Source organism: Caretta caretta, chromosome 4, assembly GCF_965140235.1.
Source record: "Caretta caretta isolate rCarCar2 chromosome 4, rCarCar1.hap1, whole genome shotgun sequence".
NCBI classification, from domain to species: Eukaryota; Metazoa; Chordata; order Testudines; family Cheloniidae; genus Caretta; species Caretta caretta.
In genome coordinates this window covers 133922393-133949244 of record NC_134209.1, presented here as the reverse complement: position 1 = coordinate 133949244, position 26852 = coordinate 133922393, and the positions used below count along the sequence as shown (strand labels likewise).

Sequence of the window (26852 nt, the reverse complement as noted above, 5' to 3'; positions counted from 1 at the left end):
CTTTTAGGAGAGAGTAAATTCAGCAAAGCACTTCTTCAAAAGAGCATGGTTAACTAGCAAGATAAGGCTATTATAATCCATGTTCATCTGGAGATGTTCAGGCACTCTGACACTTCAGTGAGTGGGGCCAGATAATTGCCTGGTTAGTTTTTCAGAAGTTGCTCTGATTTAAATTTTTGAGGGTTTTTTTGCACTTAATGAAGACTGTCAGATAAGACTGAAACAAAAATGTGATTCACCTTTGCAGTACAGGTCTGCTCTGAAAAGGGATTCTAAAAATTAGCTCTGTGGAGTTCCACATCATTTTATTCAAAATCAATTAGTTAATTTTTCATGTATAAAGTATTCTAATCAGCCCCATAAACTCAGTCTGAGCTCTGAGAGGTGCCAAACAGGGCTGGGTGGGGCAGGGAGGGAAGATTCCTTGTGCTCTCATGCATAATTACCTCTGAAATGAAAGGTTAGTGGGATTGTGTAAGTAGTGTGGAAGGCTGAACTTAGCCTGTGTCATGCTGTCTGGAGTGGCTCACAATTGTGACTGTCTATCTCAGGGCACACTGTCAGAAAACAGGGCAGACACCCCATGCTGGTGTTGTGTTCTATAATTAGATTTCACAAAGGCAATAACAAATGTGAACTCCTGAATCACTATACTAGTCTTACCATATTAGATCACAGATAGTCCCCTTAGGCCCTCCAGTCTACCTTGCCACCTAGACAAACTGGACTTTGTGATTAAACCAAAAATCACAATACACTCAAGTTGCTTCCAATGTCAAGAGATCAGTCACTTACTCCCAATCAATTGGTATTCTAGATCTGACACCAAAGACCACTCTGGTCGCCAATTGTATAGTAAACTAACGGTTTATTAGCTAAGAGAAGGAAGTGAGAGTTATTGAGAGATTAAAGCATGAGTCAGTTTGTAATTCCAAATGGTGGTAGTGATGATATAACTTGCCAGTTTCCCCAAAGTCTTTTCAGCATTCTTAAATTGTCTCTGGGGAGCTCCGCGTTGCATCTGATACACTTCCCTGTAAGAGGTCAAAACAGTCCAAACATACAGGATCTTTGCCTGAATCCATACTTATAGCTTCTTTCACAGAAAACAAGCTGACAGTATTACTACCCACGTAGGCTTTTCATTTGATGACCGATAGTGAGGAATGCATTTTGAGTCTTTGACCGCCGATCATCTCACACAATAACCACTTGCTTTGAAATTAGCACTTTTCTGTTAAAATTCATCATTACCATTCCACAAGGCTTCTTTCTCATTTGATGGATTATTTAGTTATAGGAGCATACACAATGTAAATGTTGGGTACTATATTATAACAGATACAAATAAGTGAAAACAATGCATGTAACATCCCATTAGTTTTCATGAAGTTTAAACACCAAATACACTCTCTTGTACATCTAAGAATCACTTTGATCTATATTAATATACAAATGAATTGGCCTGGGTCTCTGGCATGAGCTGGCACCTGGTCTGCCAGCGTAACAAGCTGAATCGCTTTTACTGTCAGTTGTATGTGAGAGGGGGAAAAACACCGCTTCAGTTTCAATTTCCAAGTTGTATATGCAGAGCTGGCAATTGGAAAACTACAAATCTTTATTTGAAAATGGAGCAGACTTTATATGGAGTCAGTGACTCAGAAAATTTGGGACCCTGCAGTGCTACTTTTAGAGTGTAACTCTCCAGATTAGAGGAAACTTGCACTCACATATCTTAGTCTGATTCAGATGGAGGCTTTAATGTCTGGTCCAAAGTGAATTAAATGTGTATTTCTGTGATGAAAACAAAGATAGTTGGAATGCAAAATCTTAGTGTATCGTACAAAAAGATCACAGAACACATCAATTGGTGTATATATTCAGATGAAAGCAAACTATACTGGTAACATCTGTAAAAGAGGTGTGAAGTGAGTATATAAAAGCTTCAGGGATAAGAAGTAAGGAAAATAAGTCAGAGTAAGGTTTAATTGGTTTTGGACTTTTTGACAGTAGGTTAGGCAGAAAGGGTTTTAGTATTGAGAAGGAGCTGAATAGGCACAGAGGAAAAGCTATTGCAGATAGTGGGGATGCATAAAGGAGGTTGTATTAGTCATTGGAGAGACAGCAGGAAGAGAGGGAGTAGGATGGGAAATAAGTCGGTGGAACAGGAAGTCTGAGCTGGTCGTCGTCATGGGGAGATCGAAGCTGCTGCAATCGATGCAGCAGGGGTCAGTGTAGCAGATCTATTGAAGACCTGCGAAATCTACAGTAGAGCACTCTCCGGTCAAGCCTGGTACTCCACCTCTCTGAGAGGAGTAAGGGAAGTCAACCAGAGAGCGTCTCCCATCGATGCAATGCAGTGAAGACACAAGGGTAAATCGACCTAAGCTACATCGTAGGTGGAGTAGCGTAATTTAGGTCTACTTATCCCGGTAGTGAAGAATCATAGAATCATAGAATATAAGGGTTGGAAGGGACCCCAGAAGGTCATCTAGTCCAACCCCCTGCTCGAAGCAGGACCAAATCCCAGTTAAATCATCCCAGCCAGGGCTTTGTCAAGCCTGACCTTAAAAACCTCTAAGGAAGGAGATTCTACCACCTCCCTAGGTAACGCATTCCAGTGTTTCACCACCCTCTTAGTGAAAAAGTTTTTCCTAATATCCAACCTAAACCTCCCCCACTGCAGCTTGAGACCATTACTCCTCGTTCTGTCATCTGCTACCATTGAGAACAGTCTAGAGCCATCCTCTTTGGATCCCCCTTTCAGGTAGTTGAAAGCAGCTATCAAATCCCCCTCATTCTTCTCTTCTGCAGGCTAAACAATCCCAGCTCCCTCAGCCTCTCCTCATAACTCATGTGTTCCAGACCCCTAATCATTTTTGTTGCCCTTCGCTGGACTCTCTCCAATTTATCCACATCCTTCTTGAAGTGTGGGGCCCAAAACTGGACACAGTACTCCAGATGAGGCCTCACCAATGTCGAATAGAGGGGAACGATCACGTCCCTCGATCTGCTCGCTATGCCCCTACTTATACATCCCAAAATGCCATTGGCCTTCTTGGCAACAAGGGTACACTGCTGACTCATATCCAGCTTCTCGTCCACTGTCACCCCTAGGTCCTTTTCTGCAGAACTGCTGCCTAGCCATTCGGTCCCTAGTCTGTAGCTGTGCATTGGGTTCTTCCGTCCTAAGTGCAGGACCCTGCACTTATCCTTATTGAACCTCATCAGATTTCTTTTGGCCCAATCCTCCAATTTGTCTAGGTCCTTCTGTATCCTATCCCTCCCCTCCAGCGTATCTACCACTCCTCCCAGTTTAGTATCATCGGCAAATTTGCTGAGAGTGCAATCCACACCATCCTCCAGATCATTTATGAAGATATTGAACAAAACCGGCCCCAGGACCGACCCTTGGGGCACTCCACTTGATACCGGCTACCAACTAGACATGGAGCCATTGATAACTACCCGTTGAGCCCGACAATCTAGCCAGCTTTCTACCCACCTTTATAGTGCATTCTTCCAGCCCATACTTCCTTAACTTGCTGACAAGAATACTGTGGGAGACTGTGTCAAAAGCTTTGCTAAAGTCAAGAAACAATACATCCACTGCTTTCCCTTCATCCACAGAACCAGTAATCTCATAAAAGGCGATTAGATTAGTCAGGCATGACCTTCCCTTGGTGAATCCATGCTGGCTGTTCCTGATCACTTTCCTCTCATGCAAGTGCTTCAGGATTGATTCTTTGAGGACCTGCTCCATGATTTTTCCAGGGACTGAGGTGAGGCTGACTGGCCTGTAGTTCCCAGGATCCTCCTTCTTCCCTTTTTTAAAGATTGGCACTACATTAGCCTTTTTCCAGTCATCCGGGACTTCCCCCGTTCGCCACGAGTTTCAAAGATAATGGCCAATGGCTCTGCAATCACAGCCGCCAATTCCTTCAGCACTCTCGGATGCAACTCGTCCGGCCCCATGGACTTGTGCACGTCCAGCTTTTCTAAATAGTTCCTAACCACCTCTATCTCCACAGAGGGCTGGCCAGCTCTTCCCCATTTTGCGATGCCCAGCGCAGCAGTCTGGGAGCTGACCTTGTTAGTGAAAACAGAGGCAAAAAAAGCATTGAGTACATTAGCTTTTTCCACATCCTCTGTCACTAGGTTGCCTCCCTCATTCAGTAAGGGGCCCACACTTTCCTTGGCTTTCTTCTTGTTGCCAACATACCTGAAGAAACCCTTCTTGTTACTCTTGACATCTCTGGCTAGCTGCAGCTCCAGGTGCGATTTGGCCCTCCTGATATCATTCCTACATGCCCGAGCAATATTTTTATACTCTTCCCTGGTCATATGTCCAACCTTCCACTTCTTGTAAGCCTCTTTTTTATGTTTAAGATCCGCTAGGATTTCACCATTAAGCCAAGCTGGTCGCCTGCCATATTTACTATTCTTTCGACTCATCGGGATGGTTTGTCCCTGTAACCTTAGTTACACTTATTCCACAGTCTCAGGACACAGCCCCCTGAGAGAAACTTTGGAGATTGTACAGGAAACTTTTGTGACTGGCTTTCTCTTTACTTTTGAAAGCATTAAAGATTTGAGGAGAGGATATGGTGTGTGACCAGATACAAGTAAGCCTTTGTATAAACTGGAAGATATGAAATTAACAAAGATTATAGGAAAGAGGTTATTTCTCAAAAGAGAGAGATGATCTTTTGGTTAAGGCACTGCACTGAAGATAAGGTTTGGGTTAAATTCCCAGCTTTAATACATTTCTTATGTGAACCTGGGCAAGTTGTTAAATCTGCCACATTTCTGCATCTGTGTTTAGAAAAAAGATGGGGGGCAGGAGGAATAATAATAAAAGGGGGAGAGGCAGTAAAACTTCCCTACTTTACAGGGTTGTTGTGAGACTAAATTCATGAACAATTGTCATGCTTATGATAATGAGACACACATTGGTATGTGTGGGTTTTGGGGAGATTACATTTGTATTACAGTAGTTCTACAGGCGTCATCCACGTCACATCCCTTTGAGAGGTGCTCAACAGGCACAGTAAATCAGATCTTGTAATCTTTAATTCAGAGGTTTAAGAGGTTGGTGAAACTGGAGGAGAAGGGGGAACAGTGAAAAGTGTATGAACATGTCTTTTCATAGGCTAACTTTGTGCCCAGTTAGTAGGTGAGAGGTTTTTTGTTACTGCAGACAAGTAGATCTGTAGAAGTGATCTGATCTTGCCAACTTCCTAGTCATCATCAGCTGATAGTGTTCTGTAACCATCCCAGTAAAAATGAGTTGGAAAGAGGACAGGATAGTGCTTTGTGGGTTTTTTTTTGTTTTGTTTTTTTTGAAGGAGTCTATTCATACACAAGGTGTGGCATGAAAGAAAGCATGCTGGGTGCCTGTGGAATAAGTGGGCAACTAAGGCTAGCATCTTTGCCAAAAAAGTGGGGAGTTGCAGATGCAGTACTGAGAGCATATTAAAAAGGGGGGCTAAATTGTGAAGACCCTTCTCAACTATGAGTGGTATTTACCTTAGCTGTTAGAAAAGTTATTGGACACGGCCAGTGATTTCAGTGTTAATATGCAGATTTCCAGTTGTATATATCTTTCCATCCCATTAATTTTGGAAGAATAAAACTGAAACACTTTTTCTAGGCTTGCTTAAAGGCCATGGTACTCAGAGGGCTTGTACAACACACTCAAACTTCATCCCTAAAATTGAAAACTGAAATTACAAAAATTAAACCTGAAGAAATCCAGAACCTACTTCCGTGCAACTAAAGGAGGATGCTATGTGCTTTTGACCTAATAATTCTAGGAACAAAATAGTTTACACATTTCATAGATTCCAGTTGTTAAAAAAATACTGTTAAAACTCCTGTTGAGATGACAAGAGTAGAAGATTTAGAGTACTAGAGAGAATCTATTTAGAAACACATCTGTTTAGACTAGAATATATACTTTATTTCTCTTTCTCCTGTGCTTATTTACCAACTGATATTTTCATAATCCCCTGATCCCCTGTTGTGGTAATGATTATATTGTCACAGAGGATTGTTTTCTGGTGGATAATAGGTAGTTAAAAATAATGAGTCCTTAAAGGTTCAGCTTTTATGCAAATATAATTTTTAATAAAAAGTTAAGACCAACAGAAACTCAATATGCACACAACTTTTTACAAGAGGAAAATTTTTCTGTCAGCTGGTTGTTCTTTAAGAGCTGTATATAAGTGTATGTATGTATATATAGATAGATATAGATATAGCAGTTAAGGTACGACCCACACATATTCCTATATAAATATAAACAAACCTGCCATAATTGTTACTTCAGGAGACAAACTTCTATTAGTTTTTAGTTTACATAATTTCTTACAGGATCATAACACTTTATTATAATGACTTGAATATTGCTGTTGGAATAACTGTGTAGGCAGACAGATTATTAATTAGAAAATACTCTTATAATTTTTGTAGGCATTACCGCCAGCACCGGTTCAGAATCATACAAACAAGCATCAGGTATTCAATGCATCGCTCCAAGATCATATTTATCCAAGCTGTTTTGGGAGCACTCCCGACTGGAATAGCTCGAAATTTATAAGTCTTTGGGAAACAGAAATGATGAATGACAAGAACTGGAATCCAGCTACATTTTTGCCTGACACACTTCCTGGTGAGGGTTTGTTATAATTTCGCACTGGATAGCGATGAAAACTGCATTATGAAACTGAATATGGTACTTTCTGGCAGTGGTACATATCATTGTCATTTTTGAGAGAGCAGTTCTGGTAAAGATTTGCATAGACAGGGAGTCATGGTAGCTATAATGGCTGAAAACATGAAAGTAAAAACTCTTTAATCTCATTGCAGGGGCAAAAGCAAAAAGAAACTGCTTCTCTTGGCCTCTGGTATAGAGAGAGATTTATAGAGATGCTTGTATCTTCAGATTCGTGCAGCTACAGAAAGATGTGGGTTTAGAGAGATACTTATAAGGAAGGGATAAGAAGTAAAAATCCTGAGTCTCCTGTCACAAGATCTTGATCTTGTTTCATAAAATTATAGGAGCACTGCTAGACTAACGCCACCACAACTGCCACAGATTCCTTCCTCTTGCCACTGTGATGGGAGAAAAGCTAGAAGAACCCAGAGTGGATGACTTAGATGCAAAACAAGCTTCAGAATATTTTCATGTTACATTATGTTGTAGAATTACTTCCTTAGATCTTTGAATTTATTTGACTTATCATACAAAGGAACAATTTATAGATCAGTTGCCACTATAGGATCAGGTATTTAGGGGCTTGTCCAAATTTGAATGTGTATAGGTATGTTTCATGTGAGTTCAGTATGTCTTGCTTCATTAAACTAGTAAGTCTGAGGGAATTCTAATTGGCATTTGGATACCGAAAAGTCTGTGCTGCTTTGCAGCAACATTCTTGAAATCTAAAATACTGTCAAGGTGAGAGAGAACAGCGGCAACTCAACCAGTAAAATAGTACCTTATAGTATACTAAAATAGTACAGTATACATGTACCTTACTTCTCTTGCTTTCATTACAAATATTGCATTTTTTTGCAAGACTTCTTTCTGTCGTAAAACATGACTCACTGAAAAACTGTCTTGTTCTGAGACTTTATTTTGCTTTTTGTTCTGATTGTCTCTTGTCTGGCCTGTTTCTAATTTGTACCCAGCTACTATAGTAGCATTAAAAAACTAACAAAATACTCCATCCAGGTCACTAGTGGAAAACAAGTGAGAGTAATCTCCGTTATGGAAAGTCACACCCCAAAAAACACCAGCACAAACTGGCACTTGGAGTCGCCAATAACTAAGTAAGCATTAAGGCTACATTTTCTTCTCACTCTGATTGAGGTGGTATGCTGTCAGTGCCTGTTGTGTTATATGGCTAAACTGGGCATTAGACTCCAGAGCTGTCAATCTTACACATTTCACAAGTGTAAATTCACTTAAAAAAATTAAAAGGTTGAACAGATATGTACAGTAATGCAGTATGCTGCTTATTACCTCTACTGATCTTTAAGAACACTTTTCAAATTTTAGTTTATATGACAAATTGGCCTGAGAATTTAAATTTAGTTACACTTACATAGACTAACATTCAGTGAGAACATATTTACTTCAGTAGTCCTACCAGGCCAGTAATAACATACATAGCTAGATATAGAAGTAAACATCAGAGTTCAGCAAATTAGAACATGCTTAAATCTGGCCAAGTGCCATAAACACAATTCTTGTAATTCTAGAAGTCTTAATTTCTGTATGTTTCACTTGAAGGGAGTGATCTATTAGCACCAGCACTCTCAGAAATAAGACCTGAAGCACTTCCTACTACATCTAGCAGTGAAGCAACAGCAGTTACAGATAGCAAAGACAAAAAAAATGCTGCAAAGAAGAAATGTCTGTACAATTTCCAGGATGCCTTTATGGAAGCTAATAAAGTTGTCATGGCAACCTCTTCTGCCACTTCTTCTGTCTCTTGCACAGCTACTACAGTGCAGTCAAGCAGCAACCAGTTTAAAGTATCATCTAAGAGACCTTCATCAATAGGTAAGAACTATAATGCATGCGAAGTAACTTGAAGTCAGTTGCTAAATTAATGAGCCACAAAGGTTTTAAGGTATTATTATTCATATTATGTATTTAAATGGTTTAAACAGCTTCTTTTACTCAAAACTGAGCTATTACTCTGGAACTATATTTTTTCTGTACTCTCTTAATTTTAGGACTCTTGATTAAGTCCTTTTGGGTTAGGGTTGGTTTGGCCAAAATGTTGGTGTGTAAAAAGGGAAAATACATTTTAAAAATATATTCTTTAAATATGCTTGAATATCTTAATTGCTTAGTTTGTGACTAAAAAGATCACTTACCTTATTTTTAAAGGTTTCGGAGTAGCAGCCATGTTAGTCTGTATCCACAAAAAGAAAAGGAGTACTTGTGGCACCTGAGAGACTAACAAATTTATCTGAGCATAAGCTTTCATGAGCTACAGCTCACTTCATCGGATGCATACTGTGGAGGTGTATTTTCCACTGCATGCATCCAGTGAAGTGAGCTGTAGCTCACGAAAGCTTATGCTCAGATAAATTTGTTAGCCTCTAAGGTGCCACAAGTACTCTTTTTCTTTTTGCTGATTTTTAAAGAGCTAGAAGTCAAGAATAGCTGGTTCAAGCTAGTGGAGATTTGTTACTTCATTTTTTGAAGGAAATTAACCTTTTCTTTTTTTTTTTCTTTCTTTTTTTTTTTTCCAAATTTAGGAGAAGTCTTCCACAATATCAATAAAGAGGACCATAGACATTCTGCACCAGTTGCACCACGAAATAGCCCTACTAGTTTAGCATCCCTTCCTTCACTCTCTCCTGCTGCACTGTCTCCAGCCGCTACACCCCATATCCCAAATCTTGCTGCTCCATCTTTCCCCAAAACTGCTGCAACAGCACCTGGATTTGTGGATCCACATTCAGGTCTTTGTCCCTCCACAGTTGCACCCCCAACTTCAACCACAAACAGCTCCGTAAGTGCGCCACCAAGTGTCTGCAGGTGAGTTTACTTTGTTCATACTTAAATTGGCATTAAAAATAGTAACAAACATGCAAAATAAATGTTCACTCTTGCAGCACCACTTTGTACACCATTGTAACGTGAGAGGGAGTCTTGTCCATTTGATAGATGAGCAGGACACCTGAGTTCTGTTCCCTGGTTTGCCACTCACTAGCTGTGTGACTTTGCACAAGTCACATCAAGTGTGGTGTTACTCTCAGGAAAGTGTGGCCATGGTGTTTCTGGGGTTGCATTTTTTTTGTCACATGCAGAATCACACTTGTTCAGCTTATAAGTAAAAAGACATGTTTTCTCACTGTGTGCGCTAAAATGGGATGGAAAAGTCAAACTGTGCTTTCTGGTTCATTCATCATTCAAGTGACAACATACTTTTTGTTAGTTTAGTCAGCAGACTTCATAGATTCATAGATATTAAGGTCAGAAGGGACCATTATGATCATCTAGTCTGACCTCCTGCACAATGCAAGCCACCGAATCTTACCTACCCGCTCCTGCAATAAACCTCTCACCTATGTCTGAGCTATTGAAGTCCTCAATTCATGGTTTAAAGACTTGACTTGGAAACCATACAAGGAGCATACTTCATGTGAAAGCTACCATATTTAAACAGTGTTTTGACCATAACTGTGCTTGCAACTTCTCTGAGTATCAGTTCCCCATTTGTAAAATGAATGTAATAACTAACCTTTTTTGTGATACTTAAAATTTTAAAGATCTTTGAAAGCATTGGATGAATTGAGTACAGGACGTTATGGCAGAGTGATTTCATAGTGACACTGATTCTCTAGTGTCTGAAGAGCAGTAATGTCCTAAAGGCAAAGCAGCTGACTCATTCTTCTGAGTACTCTGACTTGTAGTACTGTGGTGATGGTTGCTATGGAGGAGATGGGAGGCCACAGCCGTAGTTATGATGGGGGATCTTGAGAACCAAGCAGAGTGATAGCTATCCACTTGAATTACTTTTCAAAAAGTTAGCTTTGTAACATCTGGCTAGCTTTGTATTACTGCTGTTTGAACTAGAGGAAATTATTGAAATATAAAAATGATTCTTTGCAATAAAAAGAGAAATGTTTCTTTGAGCGTAGGTTACCTAGTCTAGTGCAATAGAACCCAAATTTCTGTTAGCACCACTAGGTGCTGCTGCAATGCGAATAATATTAGGATGTGTAGGAAATGGGATGGAGAAAAAGACAGAAAATATCATGCTGTTATGTGAATCAATTGTACATCCTCACTGGAAAAACTTTGTTCAGTTCCGTTATCCTGTTTAAAAAGGATGTAGTTCAAGTAGAGGGGGTTCAGAGACAGGTGAAGAGAATGGGGAGAGACATGGGAAAAAATTCAGTATGAAGAGATAGTGAAAAGACTGGCAGTGTTCTCCTTGTGAAGAGATAAATAAACATAGAACATGCACTACATTTTACAGTTTCTCATAATGAGACATTAATTATAAGTACTTTTTTCACACTATGCATGGTTACCTTATGGGACTGACTTTTGCTATCTTTGGGGACAATAGCTTAGCAGAAATCAAAAAGGATTGGGCACTTACATGGATTACGTGCATGTGCAAAGTTATAAGCATGAAGGTTATTTTAAATATGTAAGGATATAAATCAACCTGTGTTTCTTGGTGAATAAACTTTCCCTGGGCTAAACTATTTTATAACTGCCTCCTGCAGAACTTTACACCTTCCTCTGAGGCACCTGATACTGGACTAGTTGGATCACTGTCTGCTCCTTGTTTTCAGATGATCTTGAGAGTCTTGTTTGTAGTAAAGAGTTTGGACATCTGTAGAAGCAAGGGGGGAAACAAGGAGGAGAGCAAATACTGTGTGACCAACCAGCTCTACTGACCACCAGTGATCCATAGATCACAGTTTGTAAATCACTTTGTTTTAACAAATGAAAATAACTGGTTTCCAGATTATGAATACAAGTATACCTTTTAGACCAGGATGGATTTCTCTAAACAGTGATTCTCCCGTTTACTCATTCAGTGGACCGCTTCATGAGCATTTCATGGAGCCATCTTCCCTTTAAAATACCCTAGTCTCATTGCTTGGTTTTGAACATACAGGTCTGCAGACTGCTAGAATAGGTTTTGAGGTGATGCACGTCCCACAGTTTGAGAACTGCTGCTTCTGATTCACATACATATCTCTATATATATACATATAATATGTTTCTTTTTTGTTATATTGTAATAAACCCTCTGTATTCTTTAATACAGTGATCCTGACTGTGAGGGCCATCGCTGTGAGAACAGTAATACGTATGATCATCAACAGTATGATGGAGAGGAGAGCCAAGATGAAGACAGCTGTTCAGAGCATAGCTCTAGTACCTCAACATCCACAAATCAGAAAGAAGGAAAATACTGTGACTGTTGCTACTGTGAGTTCTTCGGTCATGGAGGTGTAAGTTTTGTTTAATTATTTTAATAAGAGTAACTGTTTTCAAGTGTGCCATCATCTGCTGCTTGTTATGTTATCTAATTGGCTGTAACTGTTTAGTGGCAGAAATAGTAAAAATAAATGACTGTAAATTCCTTTTTTCATTTTTAACTGTAAATTTTAATCCGGTATCTTATAATAAGCTTACTGCAAAGATAGGAGTTTTGTAGATAGAAAATGCATTCTAAAGCCTTTTCTAAGAAGCACTAAAAATAAGCTAGTGACAATAAAACTATTTCACAGCTAGATTTCCAGCACTGTGTGATCTTAGGCAAATTATTTAACCTCTGTTATATTTGTGAAATAGGGTGATTGTACTCTAGCCACCTTTGTGGTACACTAAGAACAGAGAAATAATAGAAAGGGATGGAGCTAGAGAGATCAATATAAGAGTAGAAAATAAAATGTAAACTGGGAAATTTGTGTATCTAGTATGAGCAAAGCTTAAAACCCCGTGTTTTTAAATTAAATTAAAAAAGTTTCCTAATTCTTAGTATTACAAATATACTTACAATTCTGAAAAATAATTCACTAATAAGAAAAGTACACTGAAACAGTGACTTGACCAACTTAAAAGGCGTTTTGTAGTCATAACAAAGCTTTAATACTTATTAATTGGCTATGGGATCTCTCCTTTTGTCTGCTTTTCTTCAGTGCTGAGGATTTGACTCAAGCCTGTTTAAGTCAATGGGAATCTGAAGACTTAAGTGCATACTCCTTGCATAAGCAGCAAATATAAACATTTTAAAAGTTCTGTTTAATTGCAGTTTTTATAAATTGAAATAGATACTTTTAATGTGGCAATCTATTTTAGGGTTTTACACAGCCATCCATTACCATAGTAGCTAATGATCTTCCATGTAAAATCTGTAATAATAAAGCACCTAGTAGACTTCATGGAGTCTCTGGCGCTTTTCCCATTTTGGGGTAAAAACTGTGCTTATGGGGATTAAAATAAAATCAGCCAATACTACCTACATTGTATAGCAGTAAAGACAATTCAAAGTGACAACCAACCTAGCTGACTGGATTGGGCTACAGTTTTAGCCCAAAGTCAAACAAACAACTGCATGAAAGTCGTGGTGGCTTATTTTTTTTCCCTGCCACTAAATATTTACATGGAAAACAGTGGCAACAAAGACTTACTCCTTTTTCAACTTACATTTGATAAACTGTCAACAACCATAACTAAGTCCTGACCTACCACTGGAAACTCCTCTGCTGGCATTTGGTCTCCCTCTACCTCCCCACCCACCTGCAAGATGAAAATAAACAGCTCTGGCTAATGAGACAGCCAAAAATCTGTTGTGATACTGTTGTCTGTTGCATACGTATTGCATGTGCACACAACTGGCATTGGGGGTCGGTATTTTTTATGCACTATCTGAAACTTCATATTGCAAAATTCTAAGCAGCACTGTGAAACTTTCAAGCCATTTTTTTTCTCTTATGGCCATTAGCCACCAGCTGCACCAACCAGTAGAAATTATGCAGAAATGAGGGAAAAACTTCGCTTACGTTTGACAAAGAGGAAAGAGGAGCAGCCGAAGAAACCAGACCAGATTTCTGAAAGAGAGAGTGTAGTTGACCATCGAAAAGTGGAAGACTTGCTACAATTCATAAACAGCTCTGAGACCAAACCAGTAAGCAGCTCTCGGGCAGCCAAGCGAGCGAGACATAAGCAAAGAAAGGTAAGAAACAGACCCATATTTGTCACAAATTATCTAACTTGAATTTATAAAGGCATTGTGTGTCTAGGTATTTGTGTGAAATTTTCCATAGGCATCATTTTAAATGGCACACTACTGATTGAATGTGCATTACTGATTTTAAACTGGCATTGATGTACTCTGTAGCATACAGGTATATAACACAGCTGGTTTAGTCTGGTGAGTATATTCATGGTGCTGTTTTGAAAGCTACCTGAGATTTTTTGCTCTCAGAGGATTTACCAGTATATCATAGCCTTTTTTTTTTTTTTTTTTTTTTTGTGGCAAGTAAATTACATATTAGAACTGCACATCATCAAAGGGGGTATTTCTTAGTGTCAGAATTTCAGGATCTTTAATGCACTCCAGGGTGGTTACCCAAAGTGACACAGTAATAATGGGTGGATGTCAAAATCTAGCATTCTTCACCAGGACATCAGTCAGCTCCATTAAAATGTTCCTTCAACCATGTAGCATAGGAGCAGTATGTCTGTGCTGATGTGGAGGAGAGTCAAGATTTGTAAGTTATTTGGTCTCTACTGTGGTCTAAGTGGAATAAAAGACAGGTTGAGTGAAGAGCCATGGTCTCCCTGGTTGGCTGGAGGGTAAATATTCATAGAATATCAGGGTTGGAAGAGACCTCAGGAGGTCATCTAGTCCAACCCTCTGCTCAAAGCAGGACCAACCCCAACTAATTCATCAACTAAATAAATATTGGGTCAGGGAGAAGTGGCAAGTTGCAGTATGACATCTGAACTTAACTAGCTTTCAAATGTCAGTTGGCAAAAAAAGAGGAAATATATGGAATTATGTCCTTCAAAAATTGTGACGATTTGGTTGTGAGGGGATGCAGGAAAATAGTTAAATTTTTGTCTTTTGTTGAGCTGATATCTTCACACACCAACTTCAGGATATACAGGAAAAGGTTCAAAATAAGGCTTAAGTTACTGTGTGTGTTTGAAATCTGGAAAATAAATTTTATAAGCTCCCTAAGTATTCCACGTTTTAGGTGATACTTTACTTTGCACATTTGGATTTTTGTAGTTTGGGGTATTTCGTGGGGGAGCCAAAGTTGTGTTTTAACATAGGCCATACTAATGAAAAACAGACTATTTTTTTCGCAAAAAGAAAAGGAATACTTGTGGCACCTTAGAGACTAACAAATTTATTTGAGCATAAGCTTTCGTGAGCTACAGCTCACTTCATCGGATGTTCACGAAAGCTTATGCTCAGATACCTTTGTTAGTCTCTAAGGTACCACAAATACTCCTTTTCTTTTTGCAGATACAGACTAACGTGGCTGCTACTCTGAAAACTATTTTTTTCATAAGTCCCAAAGTTAACAAGTAGTTTTTCTTTAAACTGCTTGTTTTTAACATTGTCCATTAATTCATTTTAAAAACACAAATTATGCAAATACAGTGCTGTGTACTCAGAAGAAAAGAATCAGAAGATTTTATAGGATTTTTTTTTTTAAGAACCCTCCCCCACACCCCCAAAACTTGCTAATCTCTTAAAAGGAATGGGTCACATATAAGCGCTTCCAAAAATTCACAAAATTTTTGCGAGATCTGGCTGTCAACTAGCAAATGGCATTGCGCAAGAAGCTACTGCTCGTAATTTAATTAAGAGGGGTAAGCAAACTTAGCACAATAAAACCTTGATTATTTTCAGTTATAACTGGGAAAACCCATTGTGAATTAGTAATCAAGTAAACCATTTTTAAAAATTAATAATGAATGACTGTCCTTTTATTTTTTACAACTTTAGTGTTAATTTGTTTCATAATGTACAAGTAAAAAGGACTGTGATTCTCATATAGTGTTACTGGATAACATTATTTTTACTGGTGGTTGTTAAAATTTAAACTACTGTGGAATTTTCCAATGAAGAGCATATTTTCCTATCAATTTGTCAAATGTTCAGTAGAATACTAGACTTTTAATATTATAAAAACAATACTGAAAAAAGGGTGTGATCAACTTTAGTTATATGCCTAATACCTTTATCTGGGTGCATTCATTGGATTTTCAGAATAAGGGCCTGTTTGTGGTCAGGAATAACACTGTCATGTTTCTTGTATCATATTTACACCTATTAGTACTATATATGAACACCCAGCCTTTATCCACCCCAGCGACCTATTCTTGCTTGTGATAATATTCTGAAGGATATACAGTTGTGCACTCAGTTAAATATTGCCTCTTTAATGTTACAAAAATGAGCTGAAAAATGCTTTTTTCCTGCTTTCTATTGAGCACAATACAAGTTATTGTAAATGGAAAATGTGCTATAGCTTCATGGACAATATCTGTAGGTAGCTGCTAAGTGTGTTCGTTTTAAATTGCTTACCCATTCTAATACTATTCTTGAGGGGTACATTTATGTTTCATACTGTGACTTCTAAAATACCTTAACACATCCTTGTAACATGGAATGTTTAGGAATTAGCTACTGAGATGAAGATCTTTTCCCAAATGTCTAGTTCTTTGAATCTTTGTCATCCTTTATTTAATAAACTGCTGCTTTTGTAGCTAGAAGAAAAGGCTCGTCTTGAAGCAGAAGCCAAAGAGAGGGAGCATCATCAGTTGATTGAAGAGCAGAGACGGCGGGAAGAGGAGGAGGAAGAAAGACTAAAACAGGAGTTGCAACGACTTCAAGAACTTCAGCAGTTACAGGCTGTAAAGAAAAAGAAAAAAGACAGAACAAGTAAAGACTGTGAGAAGATGGAAATGCTTACTCGAGACTGCCAGGCAGTGAAGGAATCAATCCCAAAAACACCAGAAGACATTCAGAATGGCATACTTGAGCAATCAGAAAAGGTAGAAACCTCATCTAGTTCACTGTCTAGGCATGTAAATCATGTAGAACAGAGGCCAATTCCTGAGATGATCTGTGAACTATCTGATCCCACAAACACTAGAGACTCAAAGTTGCTTTTCCAGAAAGAGATGAATGTGAAACAGCATGAGCCCCTGTCTTTTCTCTTTGATATAATGCATCATCATAAAGAAGGTAATAGTAAACAAAAACTAAAGCAAATAAACAAACCCTGTGCTGAACAAGTGAAAAAGCCTGCTGAATCCCTCAAAGCAACAGAGATTCAATCTAAGACCAGAAACCAAATAGAATCCAAAGTGAAAGAAGCAGAGCTCCCACAGCTTGCAGAGCCGAAAAAAGAGGAGAAAAAAACAAGCAGTAATAATAACAAAAAGCAGCTGAATCACGTAAAGGAAGAGAAAACACCTGTAGTGAGTGAATCCCCTTCTCCAAGTGAGCAGCAACAAAACAATAAACTGATACTCGCAGAATCTCCTCAGCCAAAAGGCAAGAACAAGAAAAACAAGAAGAAGAAGGGAGACAAAGTCAACAATTCCATAGGTAAGTGCATAACTAAGAATTTTTCATATAGATTAGTTTCAAAATTTTGGGACAGCTCTCCAATCACCCATATCAGTGTAAATTGGGAGTAACTCACTGGTGTTAAACATGTGTGAGAGGAGAATCAGATCTCCTTCATCTGTTGAGTCAATCACTAAAATGACATTTTTAGTTAGTTCTGCTATTTTTCTGTGCTCTTAGCATTGATGTTTAATCTGATGTTCAGTATTAATAATAGAGATGCAAATAGCTAACCAGTATGGAATATTAATAAGTATGGAAAAACATGTAAGAGAACATTACAACTAGTAGTGTTTTGTATCCTTTCCATACACTTTGAGTCAGCTAAACAATAAGATACAGGTAGCATCTCTTTCATAAGGCCTATATGAAGTGACAGACTTGAAATATAATTACTCGATATTTTGATGACAAAACCCATTTTGGAGAAACTCTTTAACTAGTTTTCAAAGCATGTTTTTAAAATTAATCTCTATTGTGATAGTAGGATTGAATCAGTAGGAATATAGAGTCTAAAACGCGTCACTCTCATATCACATGGTAAATCAAAGAGCACAGGATTTTGCAGACAGTGAAGAGTTATACATATATAGATTGTTTTTAACTAAAAGCATTCTCCATAGAACATCTTCTCTGTACAGGAAAGGTGATTACAAAGCAAATTCAGTATTTCATTTTATTCCACTACAAACAGTTTCACTATGCATTCACAATGAGTAAATATACTGTGAAGTAACATAATTGAATGTGAAAGTTTGCCATCCAAATAACACACATCAGATAAGCACAAATTGCTTCATACATTTATTTTATGCATTTTTCCATGCTAAGAAGTTATTAATAGTAAGGCATGTCTCTATATTTCTCACACAAGGTGGAAAGATGTAGAATTCTTTTCATAAAGTGATTTTAGCACTTCTGAAAATGCACAGATTAACCAGGTTACTTTAATTTCCCTTTCTCACCTCAGAACAGGCATATCATGAGCAGGTGCAGTCCAGGCTTCCCCACAGTGCCCTGCCAACATGCTACCCTGAATACCACCTCCACGTGCTAGCATAGTTCAGAATGTGTCTATTCAGCCTTTGATGAGACTACGAATTTAGTGATATGGACACTTGTCTACTTGGACTTGGACTGAGAATATCAACTAATTTTCCATAAATCACCAAATAGCTGTGTGATAGCAGTGCTTGAACGAAGCCTCTATGGCATAATGGCACTTAATTTTAGTATTTTGTATTTCATCCCTGCAGCTCCCTTTAGTATTCTGCAGATTTAGAATTGAGAACCTTGGAGGGTGGTGTGGGCTATGTTCCAGCACTTTTACAAAACTGAATTATTGTAAGTTTCATTACCAGAGCACAGAACAAATGCATGGTGGTCATGAGTGCTGGATGGGGAGCCCAGGTTTATTTTCAGTGGTTTTATGCTGGGATTGAATGAAACTACTTCAGATCTCTCTCAAATTCTTCCCATTCCTTGACCCTTCCCTGCACATCTAGTTGTAGTTTGTTGGGTTTTGTTTTTTCTTCACATTGGCCTCACTACCCTAACTCCTTTATTTCCCACTCTCCTGTGCATACTATCCTTCTCAATATGCAGAGGAGAATCATAGACCATGGCACCTCTCTTCTTCCTCCTAGTTCCAGATATATTTGGTGGGAATTAATGATCACTACTGGTGAGGAACTGAAAGGTGTGGAAGGTTCTATGGTGAGGAACTGAAAGGTGTGGAAGGTTCTATAATAGAGCTGGGTGAATAAGTGAATTTTTTGCTTCAGCCAGCCAAGTGAAAAATCAGGAAACATTTGGTTGGTTCCAGAAATGTTTGTGCATGTCCAAGACAAGTGCCCTAACCACTGGTCTAAGTTGTGTGTCTGTAAGCTTTAGTCCAGTGGTTAGGGCACTTTCCTGGGACACCCAGCTTTGAATCCCCATCCTGGAGCAGGAATGTCAGCTCAGATATCTCTGCTCCCAGGCAGGCATCCTAACCATTAATCTACAAGGTCTTCTGGGGTGGGCTGTTCTCAGTCTCTCCTCCCTTGAAGCTATTCTACTTTGTGTACTTAAGTATTTATTTGGCCAAAGACAGAGTGACTGTGACTCTGTAGCCTCGTGATAAAGGCTCTGCCCTGGGAGGTAGGAGACATGGATTCAAATCTTCATGCTGCCTAATTGAGCACAGTGGGGTCCGGGTCCGGGTCCTGGTCCTGGACTAGGGCACCTAGGTGCTGTGATCATACAAATAATAAATAAGGAAAGTATCAGAGGGGTAGCTGTGTTAGTCTGTACCCACAAAAACAATGAGAAATCTGGTGGCACCTTAAAGACTAACCGATTTATTTGGACATAAGCTGTCATGGGTAAAAAACCCACTTCTTCAGATGCATGGGATTCTCCAGTTAGTTTTTATACAAACACAGGCTTGTTCAAAGTAGATTTAAAACAGGGACACTTTAATTTTGCACATTTTTGTAGCAGCTTCAAAAGTTGCTCTAAAAAGGGAGAGACTGGAGTAAGTTAACCATGAAAGCCCTTAGGTACCCCAGGATTCTCCAGAGTGCCAAACCCAGTAGCATCTGTAGAGAAGAGTTTCATGTAATTTAACATGTAACTAAATCTCTAGCCTTTGAAGTTTACCCTTCTGTGAACCAGACAGCCCTGTAAATACATAGCATCTCTCCTGTACTCTCATTCTGCGTGGTTTCATCATAAGAAGGAACTATTACATTATCCTACAATAAAATGATGCTTTGTTAAATGAGAAGGGATCCCTCACTGGAAGCAGCACTAGCTTCTTCCCTCAAGTTTGTCTATTGATTTTCATATTCACTTTCTATGACAATGGAGCTTGCCTATCCTTCTTCCAATTATCTCCATTTTAAAATTCACCTTTTAAGTTGAAATTATCTTTTCACCCTTCCTAATTTCATCTCATCTCCATTTTAAGGCCTGAATTGGGAGAATGTGGAATATTACAATTAGTGAACTCTTGCTTGTCTTGCTTGGTGACCACATGTTGTTCCAAATACAGTTTACAGATTTACTATTCAGTAGCTCAGAGCACCTGCTGATTATCATAGAATTATCAAAATGTAGGGCTGGAGGGGACCTCGAGAGGCTGCGTAGTCCAGGCCCCTGCACTGAGGCAGGACCAAATATGCTTCGGCCATCCCTGGCAGGTGTGTGTTTAACCTGTTCTTAAAAACCTCCAGTGACAGTACACCAAGATTTTGTAGGCATCACGACAGAGTTTTAAGGTGGGATTAGAAGGAGGAGGATGAGAGAGCATTCTTCTCAGTCCTTTTGACGGCCAGTTGTCTTGGAAGGTACAGCACAAGGATCTATGCTAACAAGAAGACTGTAAAGGCTGCTGCTGCTGTTAGTTTTTAGCATATTTACTTAGATTACATGGAGAGAGACTTTTTAGAAAAGCAAAATTAAATTGTAAAATAAAGCCATTGTATACGCCCAATTCCTGTAGAAACAACTTTATAGTCAACAACAGTAGTCTCCAATTATGGTTAAGATACAATTAAATCTGGCAGGGTAGACTGGACCAAATTCTTTTAATGCCCTCTAAATCATGTTCTAAGAAAGCATATGCCGTAGCATGGTTGTATAAGAAATGAAACATGTTTTTGTCCTGACGAATCTTCTCTCTGGCTGATTCAGAGGAACAATTTGAATTCATATATCCTTTCTCCCTGTTGAATATCTTACTCATTAGGCTGTAGAGTTATTCTCTCTCTAAGGCCCAGTGAATATTTAAATATCTATACAAAGAGAAACTGCTTCAGCAGGAGAGATTGTGGGGAACCCACTCTAGAATAGCTATAGTTAGTATGCTCAGCTGGGAGATCTGAGTTGAAGTCTCTGCTCCATTTGTGTATTCAAACCTGGGTTTCCCATATGCCTTAACCACTGGGCTAAATGGCACACGTGCACATTCATGACGCTAATTAGGCTAAATTCAGGAAATAGTTTTCAGTTGACCAAAACAGCAGTGTGGTTTTTGGGAGGGGTGGGGGAGGTGAAGTATTCATCTGAAAAATTTTGTGCAGCTCTAGTCTGTACCCTGGGTGGGAAGGGACAGGAAGGGGAGGGCAGCCTCTGCATCGTATTAGCTATTTCTGTTGTTTTTCTCCTTAGATCAAGTACTACTTCCTTTTTAAATGTAAAATCACTTTCAGAAAAAGTAATCGGACATGGGCCCTGTTTTACAAAGCAGTAATTTTATTCTGTAATTATTCTTTGAAGAACCTGGACTAGTGCAGAACAAATGAGGCATCCTTTAATATTATTACAAGTATTCAGAAGCGATACCCTGATGTGCTCTTATTCTGGATTCAGCCATCCGTTTCAGCACTATGAATCTCCAATTACTCATGGGCTTTGTTTAGACTGGGAGTTCTTGGTCATGTTGTTCCAAAGTTAATTGATTGCCGATTAACTGGAGTTAACTAATATAGTTTTAGTGCTACACTATGTGTTCCATAAGCACTCGTTCCAGATCATGCTTCAGCAGAGTGTAAACTGAACCATGACCAGGAACAAATGATTGTGGAGTGGGATAGATAATAAGATGGTAACTAACATAATACTGCTGTATAAATCCATGGTAATCCAACACCTTGAATGCTTTGTGCAGTTCTGGTTGTCCCATCTCAAAAAAAGATACATTAAAAATGGAAAAGATACAGGGAAGGGCAGCAAAAAATTAAGGGTACAGAACAGCTTCCATATGAGAAGATATTAAAAAGATTGGGACTGTTCAGCTTGGAAAAGAAACAACTAAAGGGGGCTATGATAGAGGTCTATAAAATGATGAATGGTGTAGAGAAAGTGGATAAGGAAGTGTTATTTACCACTTCGCATAATACAAGAACCAGGGGTCACCTGATTGAAATTAATAGGCAGCAGGTTTAAAACAAACAAAAGGAAGTACTTCATCACACAACACCTGTGGAACTCATTGCTGGGGGATGATGTGAAGGCCAAAAGTATAACTGGGTTCAAAAAAGGAATTAGATACGTTCATGGAGGATAGGTCCATCAAAGACTATTAGACAGGCTAGTTAGGATGCAGTCCCATGTTCCCTAAGCCTCTGATGACCAGAAGCTGGGATCGGATGTCAGAGATGGATCACTTGATAATTGCCGTATTCTGTTCATTCCCTTTGAAGCATCTGGTATTAGCCACTGTTGGAAGACAGGATACTGAGCTAGATTGATCATTGGTCTGACCCAGTATGGCCATTCTTATGTTTAGATTAGCATTCAAATCACATTCGTTAACTTGCGTTACAACCTGACCAAAAACTAGTCTAAACAAAGCCGTAATGAATTGTGGTTTTTTTAAGCATTCCATCCTGGGCCAGCACTATTCTTTATATATCCTAAATAGGTCCTGAGGTCAGACTATGTTTAAGTATGGATGTTAATCATGGTAAAAGCACAGATGATCACAATCATAGCTATATCATTATTCTGGTTACATTGTGGACAGGGCCAGACACTATGACCCAGGGCCAGTATTATCAGTACTGCAAAAAACCAACTCCAAAATTTTTTTTAAATGCAAACATGAATTAGGTATTTGCAAAAATTGCCTCTCAGGTGTTTAGATTCATCAGAGGGTGATGAGGCTAACAAGTTCAGGACAGCCAATTATTGTATATTTTTCACTCCGAGTAACCCTTGCTGGCTGAGCAGCTCTTCAGTTTTCCAGTCTGTTCTGTAACTGAACTCTCTCTTGCATGGGCCAGTCCTGTGGAATGTTTTGTAATCAATATGAAGAGTAAATCTGCTGCTGATTCCTTTGTCTTTACTTTTGGAAATAAATTGTTTAGTTTTTTAAGCCTTCAGTCAAAAGAGGTATACAAAGGCCAAGCAGTCCTCGGAGACCTCACTTCAGTCTGTCCAAATTTTGTTTTTCTTCTAGAGTAAAACAGCCAACTGAAACTAATTTGATGTATCTTTCCATTTTGCAGATGATGTGTTTCTGCCCAAAGACATTGACCTAGACAGCGTAGAAATGGATGAGACAGAACGGGAAGTGGAGTATTTTAAAAGGTAAATAAAAGTGCTGTCAACCCTGCATGTACGCCTGTTGTGTTGCTTAATATATGTGACCAAAATGAAAATAATTAACTCTTTTTGCATAAAAGCATGTGCTTTTACTAGGACTGTCTTAAATCACCAGTCACTGCTGACACAATCTGGTTACACAATGAGCTTCAAAGCTATAGCTTTATGGGTAGAAATTATAGTCATGTGGCCTTAGCACAGAATATGGAGAACCGGACAAGAGCCAATAATATGTATTTGCCATACTGGAACAGACATTTATCCATGTCATCTGCTCTTCTACTTCCATCACTGACATTACTTATTACTTTGGAGGAAGACTAAACTTTCCCACAATGCACTTAGCTATCTGTTCAGTGCTGTCTGTTTAGTTTTTTAAACTGTTGATCACCATGGTATCTGAACACTTTGTACAATTTCTTCTGAACTCTGGCAAGTTGTCTACTTACACCAAGAAGACACATTTTATGGGCTTTATTTTCTATCATTTTTTTTAAAAATTGTTTCAGAGGTTTCCTTCATAGATATAATGGAGAGTACTACCTGAATCAGTCGGAATTCATAGAAAATCCAGTTACAAATATTATTATACAGTTTGCCAGTACTCTTTAGCAATTTCTAGCAATGAATTGTACTACAGCAGTGAATGGTACAGGCTGACTAGGAGTTGTGTAACTGGTACTTTTTACTGCCTCTGTAATGTAGTTAGTGTCACTTTATCCACATTTTGGAATTTCTCTAGCAAGTTGCCTTTAAATCTCCTCCATTCCAGGTTAAATAAAAGCTTAGTACTTGCAGGGTAACTTTTGCCTTGCCCCTCTCACTCTGTTCCCTCTCTTCTGTGGACTTTAATTCTTAGGCCTGATTTACTCCTAAAACTTCAGTCAACCTAGCTACATCATGCCCTGAGCCCTGTAGTTAAGTAGACCTAATACCCACTGTAGGTTGACCAGGTCAACAGAAAGGTCTTCTGTTGACCTACCTACCACTGCTGAGAGGTGGTATCAACAGAAAACCCCCTTCCATCAATGCAAGAAGCTTCTGTAATATGGTGGTACAGCATCACAGCCATCGCAGTGTAGATGTACTTTTAGTGAAAGCAATTTAGCACACCAAAGAGGAACTAGATACTACTTTTTGTGAGTGTGTTCTCTTGAGGCTTACATGTAACTACCACAGATGCTAAGAATTGCACAATCACACTCAATAGAGAATATAGCTTGCCCTTGATACAGGACACAAATACACGTTAACAATCGTTAGAATACGTGCTTACCTGTTCTATTGAGTTGTTCTTGAAACATTGTCTTATTCATGAACTATATGTCCAATGAAACTAGGTAGATATTTTTTTGTTTTGAACTTTTATCCGGACAAATGGACTATTGTCTTTGTCCTAGTTACAGCCACTTCCTGGATACTTTCTCATGGCATTCATTTGTGTCTGAAACATAGCTTTTTAAAGTACAGATTCACTACAGTCAGGAGAGGACCACTGTATAGGAGTAATGGTGTCCTGAATACAGATGATATGTAAAGCAGAGGCACTGACAACTTAAGTTCATTAATTAGTCTATCCTGGGGGGGTTGTTCTATTTTTACCAAAAAAAAAAAAAAAAAAAAGTGTTGGCTCAGTGTCTAGGCAGATTCCAGTTTGGATAATAACATTTTCTTTGCCTTAGTACTTCCTATTCTTTGTTGAATGCAGTAGTCTTCACTATATCTCTTAAACGTTAGTGTTACTGCGGACTGTTAAAATGGTTGGTATATTCCACACCAGGGGTAGTTACATTTCAGTGGTGGGTGAAGTGTTTCCTCTGTGTGTGATTTTTACAGTGTTTTATGGTCCACTGGGATTAAAGATGCTATTTAAATGCAAACTAATATTTGTACCTTTTTGCTGGTAAACAGTGTAACGGTTTCACTTTATCGTTTGCTTGTTTTGTTTACAGATTCTGCTTGGACTCTGCCAGGCAGACAAGGCAGAGACTTTCCATCAACTGGTCCAATTTTAGCTTGAAAAAAACCACCTTTGCTGCTCATTGAAATGACACAGTTTGGGGAGGGAACCCTGCAGGAATCAATGAAAGACAACTCCACTTATCTGTCCTGCTGTGCTGAGAGCTTATCTGGTCTTGAGCCAGTGCTGCCTTGCCTTGTCCCCAGTGCTGTGTGGATCTGCACTGAACCCCTTGGCCTGATAGTTCTTGCAGACTGAGAAATTGCCACTTTCTACCTGAATTTGTTAGCTTGTGTGCTTGTAGTCTGTGAGTGAGACTTACTTGATTGTAGCTGTATGCTGTTGGAGTTGGAACAATAGCTTTTTTTCCAACTCCTTCTGATTGCCTTGGCCTCAGAGACTTTAAACCTGCTTCCTAGGCTTGGGTGGAGGCCAAAATCTTATTTTGCATCATCTGCAGTGGCTCCTGTCACTTCTGCATCTAGCTATGTTTTGTCATTCTGACTCCTGACAAAGGAATGGACCTAGTCAGTTGCGCTTTCATCTGCTCCAGAACTCTCCTGACACGGTTTCATGGAAAAGAGGCTCTCATGGGACAAGCATTTCCTCAGTTCTTTCACAATCTACTGTTAAAGAGTGTACAAGTTACGCTATTTGTGTTTTGATTTTTTCCTGACTTGTAGCCAGCTTGTGTAAGAATACTTGCAGAATGAGAACGTTTAAAAAAGAACAATACTCACACTATCAAATCTGTTATAGAGAGTATAATTGTATTAACACTGAAGCCTAACTGGCTACTTTTTTAACATATTGTTAAGTAATATTAAAATCATGTCTTTCTTTTTGAAAGATGGAATACATTAGTATGGCAGAAGGCTTGTGTCTTGCTTATTTCTGCTTGGGGACAGGGAGTGGAGGAACAGAAAGGGACTGGTGAGTAAGCTCTAGACTCTTCAAAATGTCTGTGAACAATTGTATTGAACCCATCCAATAGCAGTATGCACACTATCTGCTGTAAGTATGGTGTACTCTTGCGAATGCTGGAATTCATACCATGGATTATACTCTGATAAGCACTCTGATACCTCTCTTTCAATAGATATTATGTGAGGAGAGAAACTACATAAAGCTTTAATACCACTGTAGAAAATACGGTACATGGTATGGTTTCCATGCTACCACAATACAAATGTTAAATAACAATAGTACAGGTAACCAATGCCTTTTCTAGCTTGAAGGAATAACTCAAGGTTCTGATTTGATTAAAGATACTATTATGTAAATTTAGTGCTTATGAAAGTGGTTGTGGCATGATAGCTCTAGAGACTGAAATCTTCTCTTTGTAGATGAGACACAGCACAGATAGAAACAGTACAGGCTTTCCACTCTTGCTCAGCCATTATATCTCACCTTATCCTCGAGGGACTGCTTTATTGAAATGAAGACGCTCCTCATGCACACCCAGTACCTGGTTTCTCTATTAACTCTACAAACAATTCTACTAGTTAATGCCAATTATTTTGGACAACTGATGGGCCATGCATGGAAAATTGAAATCAGACTCAAACAGCAGTCAAATGGGAACAGCTTTTGGTCTGTGCCAAACTGGGCTAAATTTTACCCAGTTATGTAAAAATGAAAGGATTCTTGTC

The 26852-nt window shown here is 38.8% G+C and overlaps 1 protein-coding gene across 2 annotated transcripts in view; it reads left to right on the top strand.

Moving 5' to 3' along the window:
• The window catches only part of FAM193A (family with sequence similarity 193 member A), a 103841-nt gene extending 77767 nt beyond the window's left edge, over positions 1-26074 (top strand). For both annotated transcript variants that reach the window (XM_048849037.2, XM_048849035.2), the window contains 8 exons: positions 6475-6673; positions 8297-8569; positions 9277-9559; positions 11814-12000; positions 13497-13727; positions 16280-17126; positions 23144-23225; positions 25193-26074. In XM_048849037.2, the coding sequence (XP_048704994.2) occupies positions 6475-6673; positions 8297-8569; positions 9277-9559; positions 11814-12000; positions 13497-13727; positions 16280-17126; positions 23144-23225; positions 25193-25286 (2196 nt within the window). In that variant the 3' untranslated portion in view covers positions 25287-26074. The remainder of the gene's footprint in view (positions 1-6474; positions 6674-8296; positions 8570-9276; positions 9560-11813; positions 12001-13496; positions 13728-16279; positions 17127-23143; positions 23226-25192) is intronic.
• Positions 26075-26852: the final 778 nt, after the last annotated feature.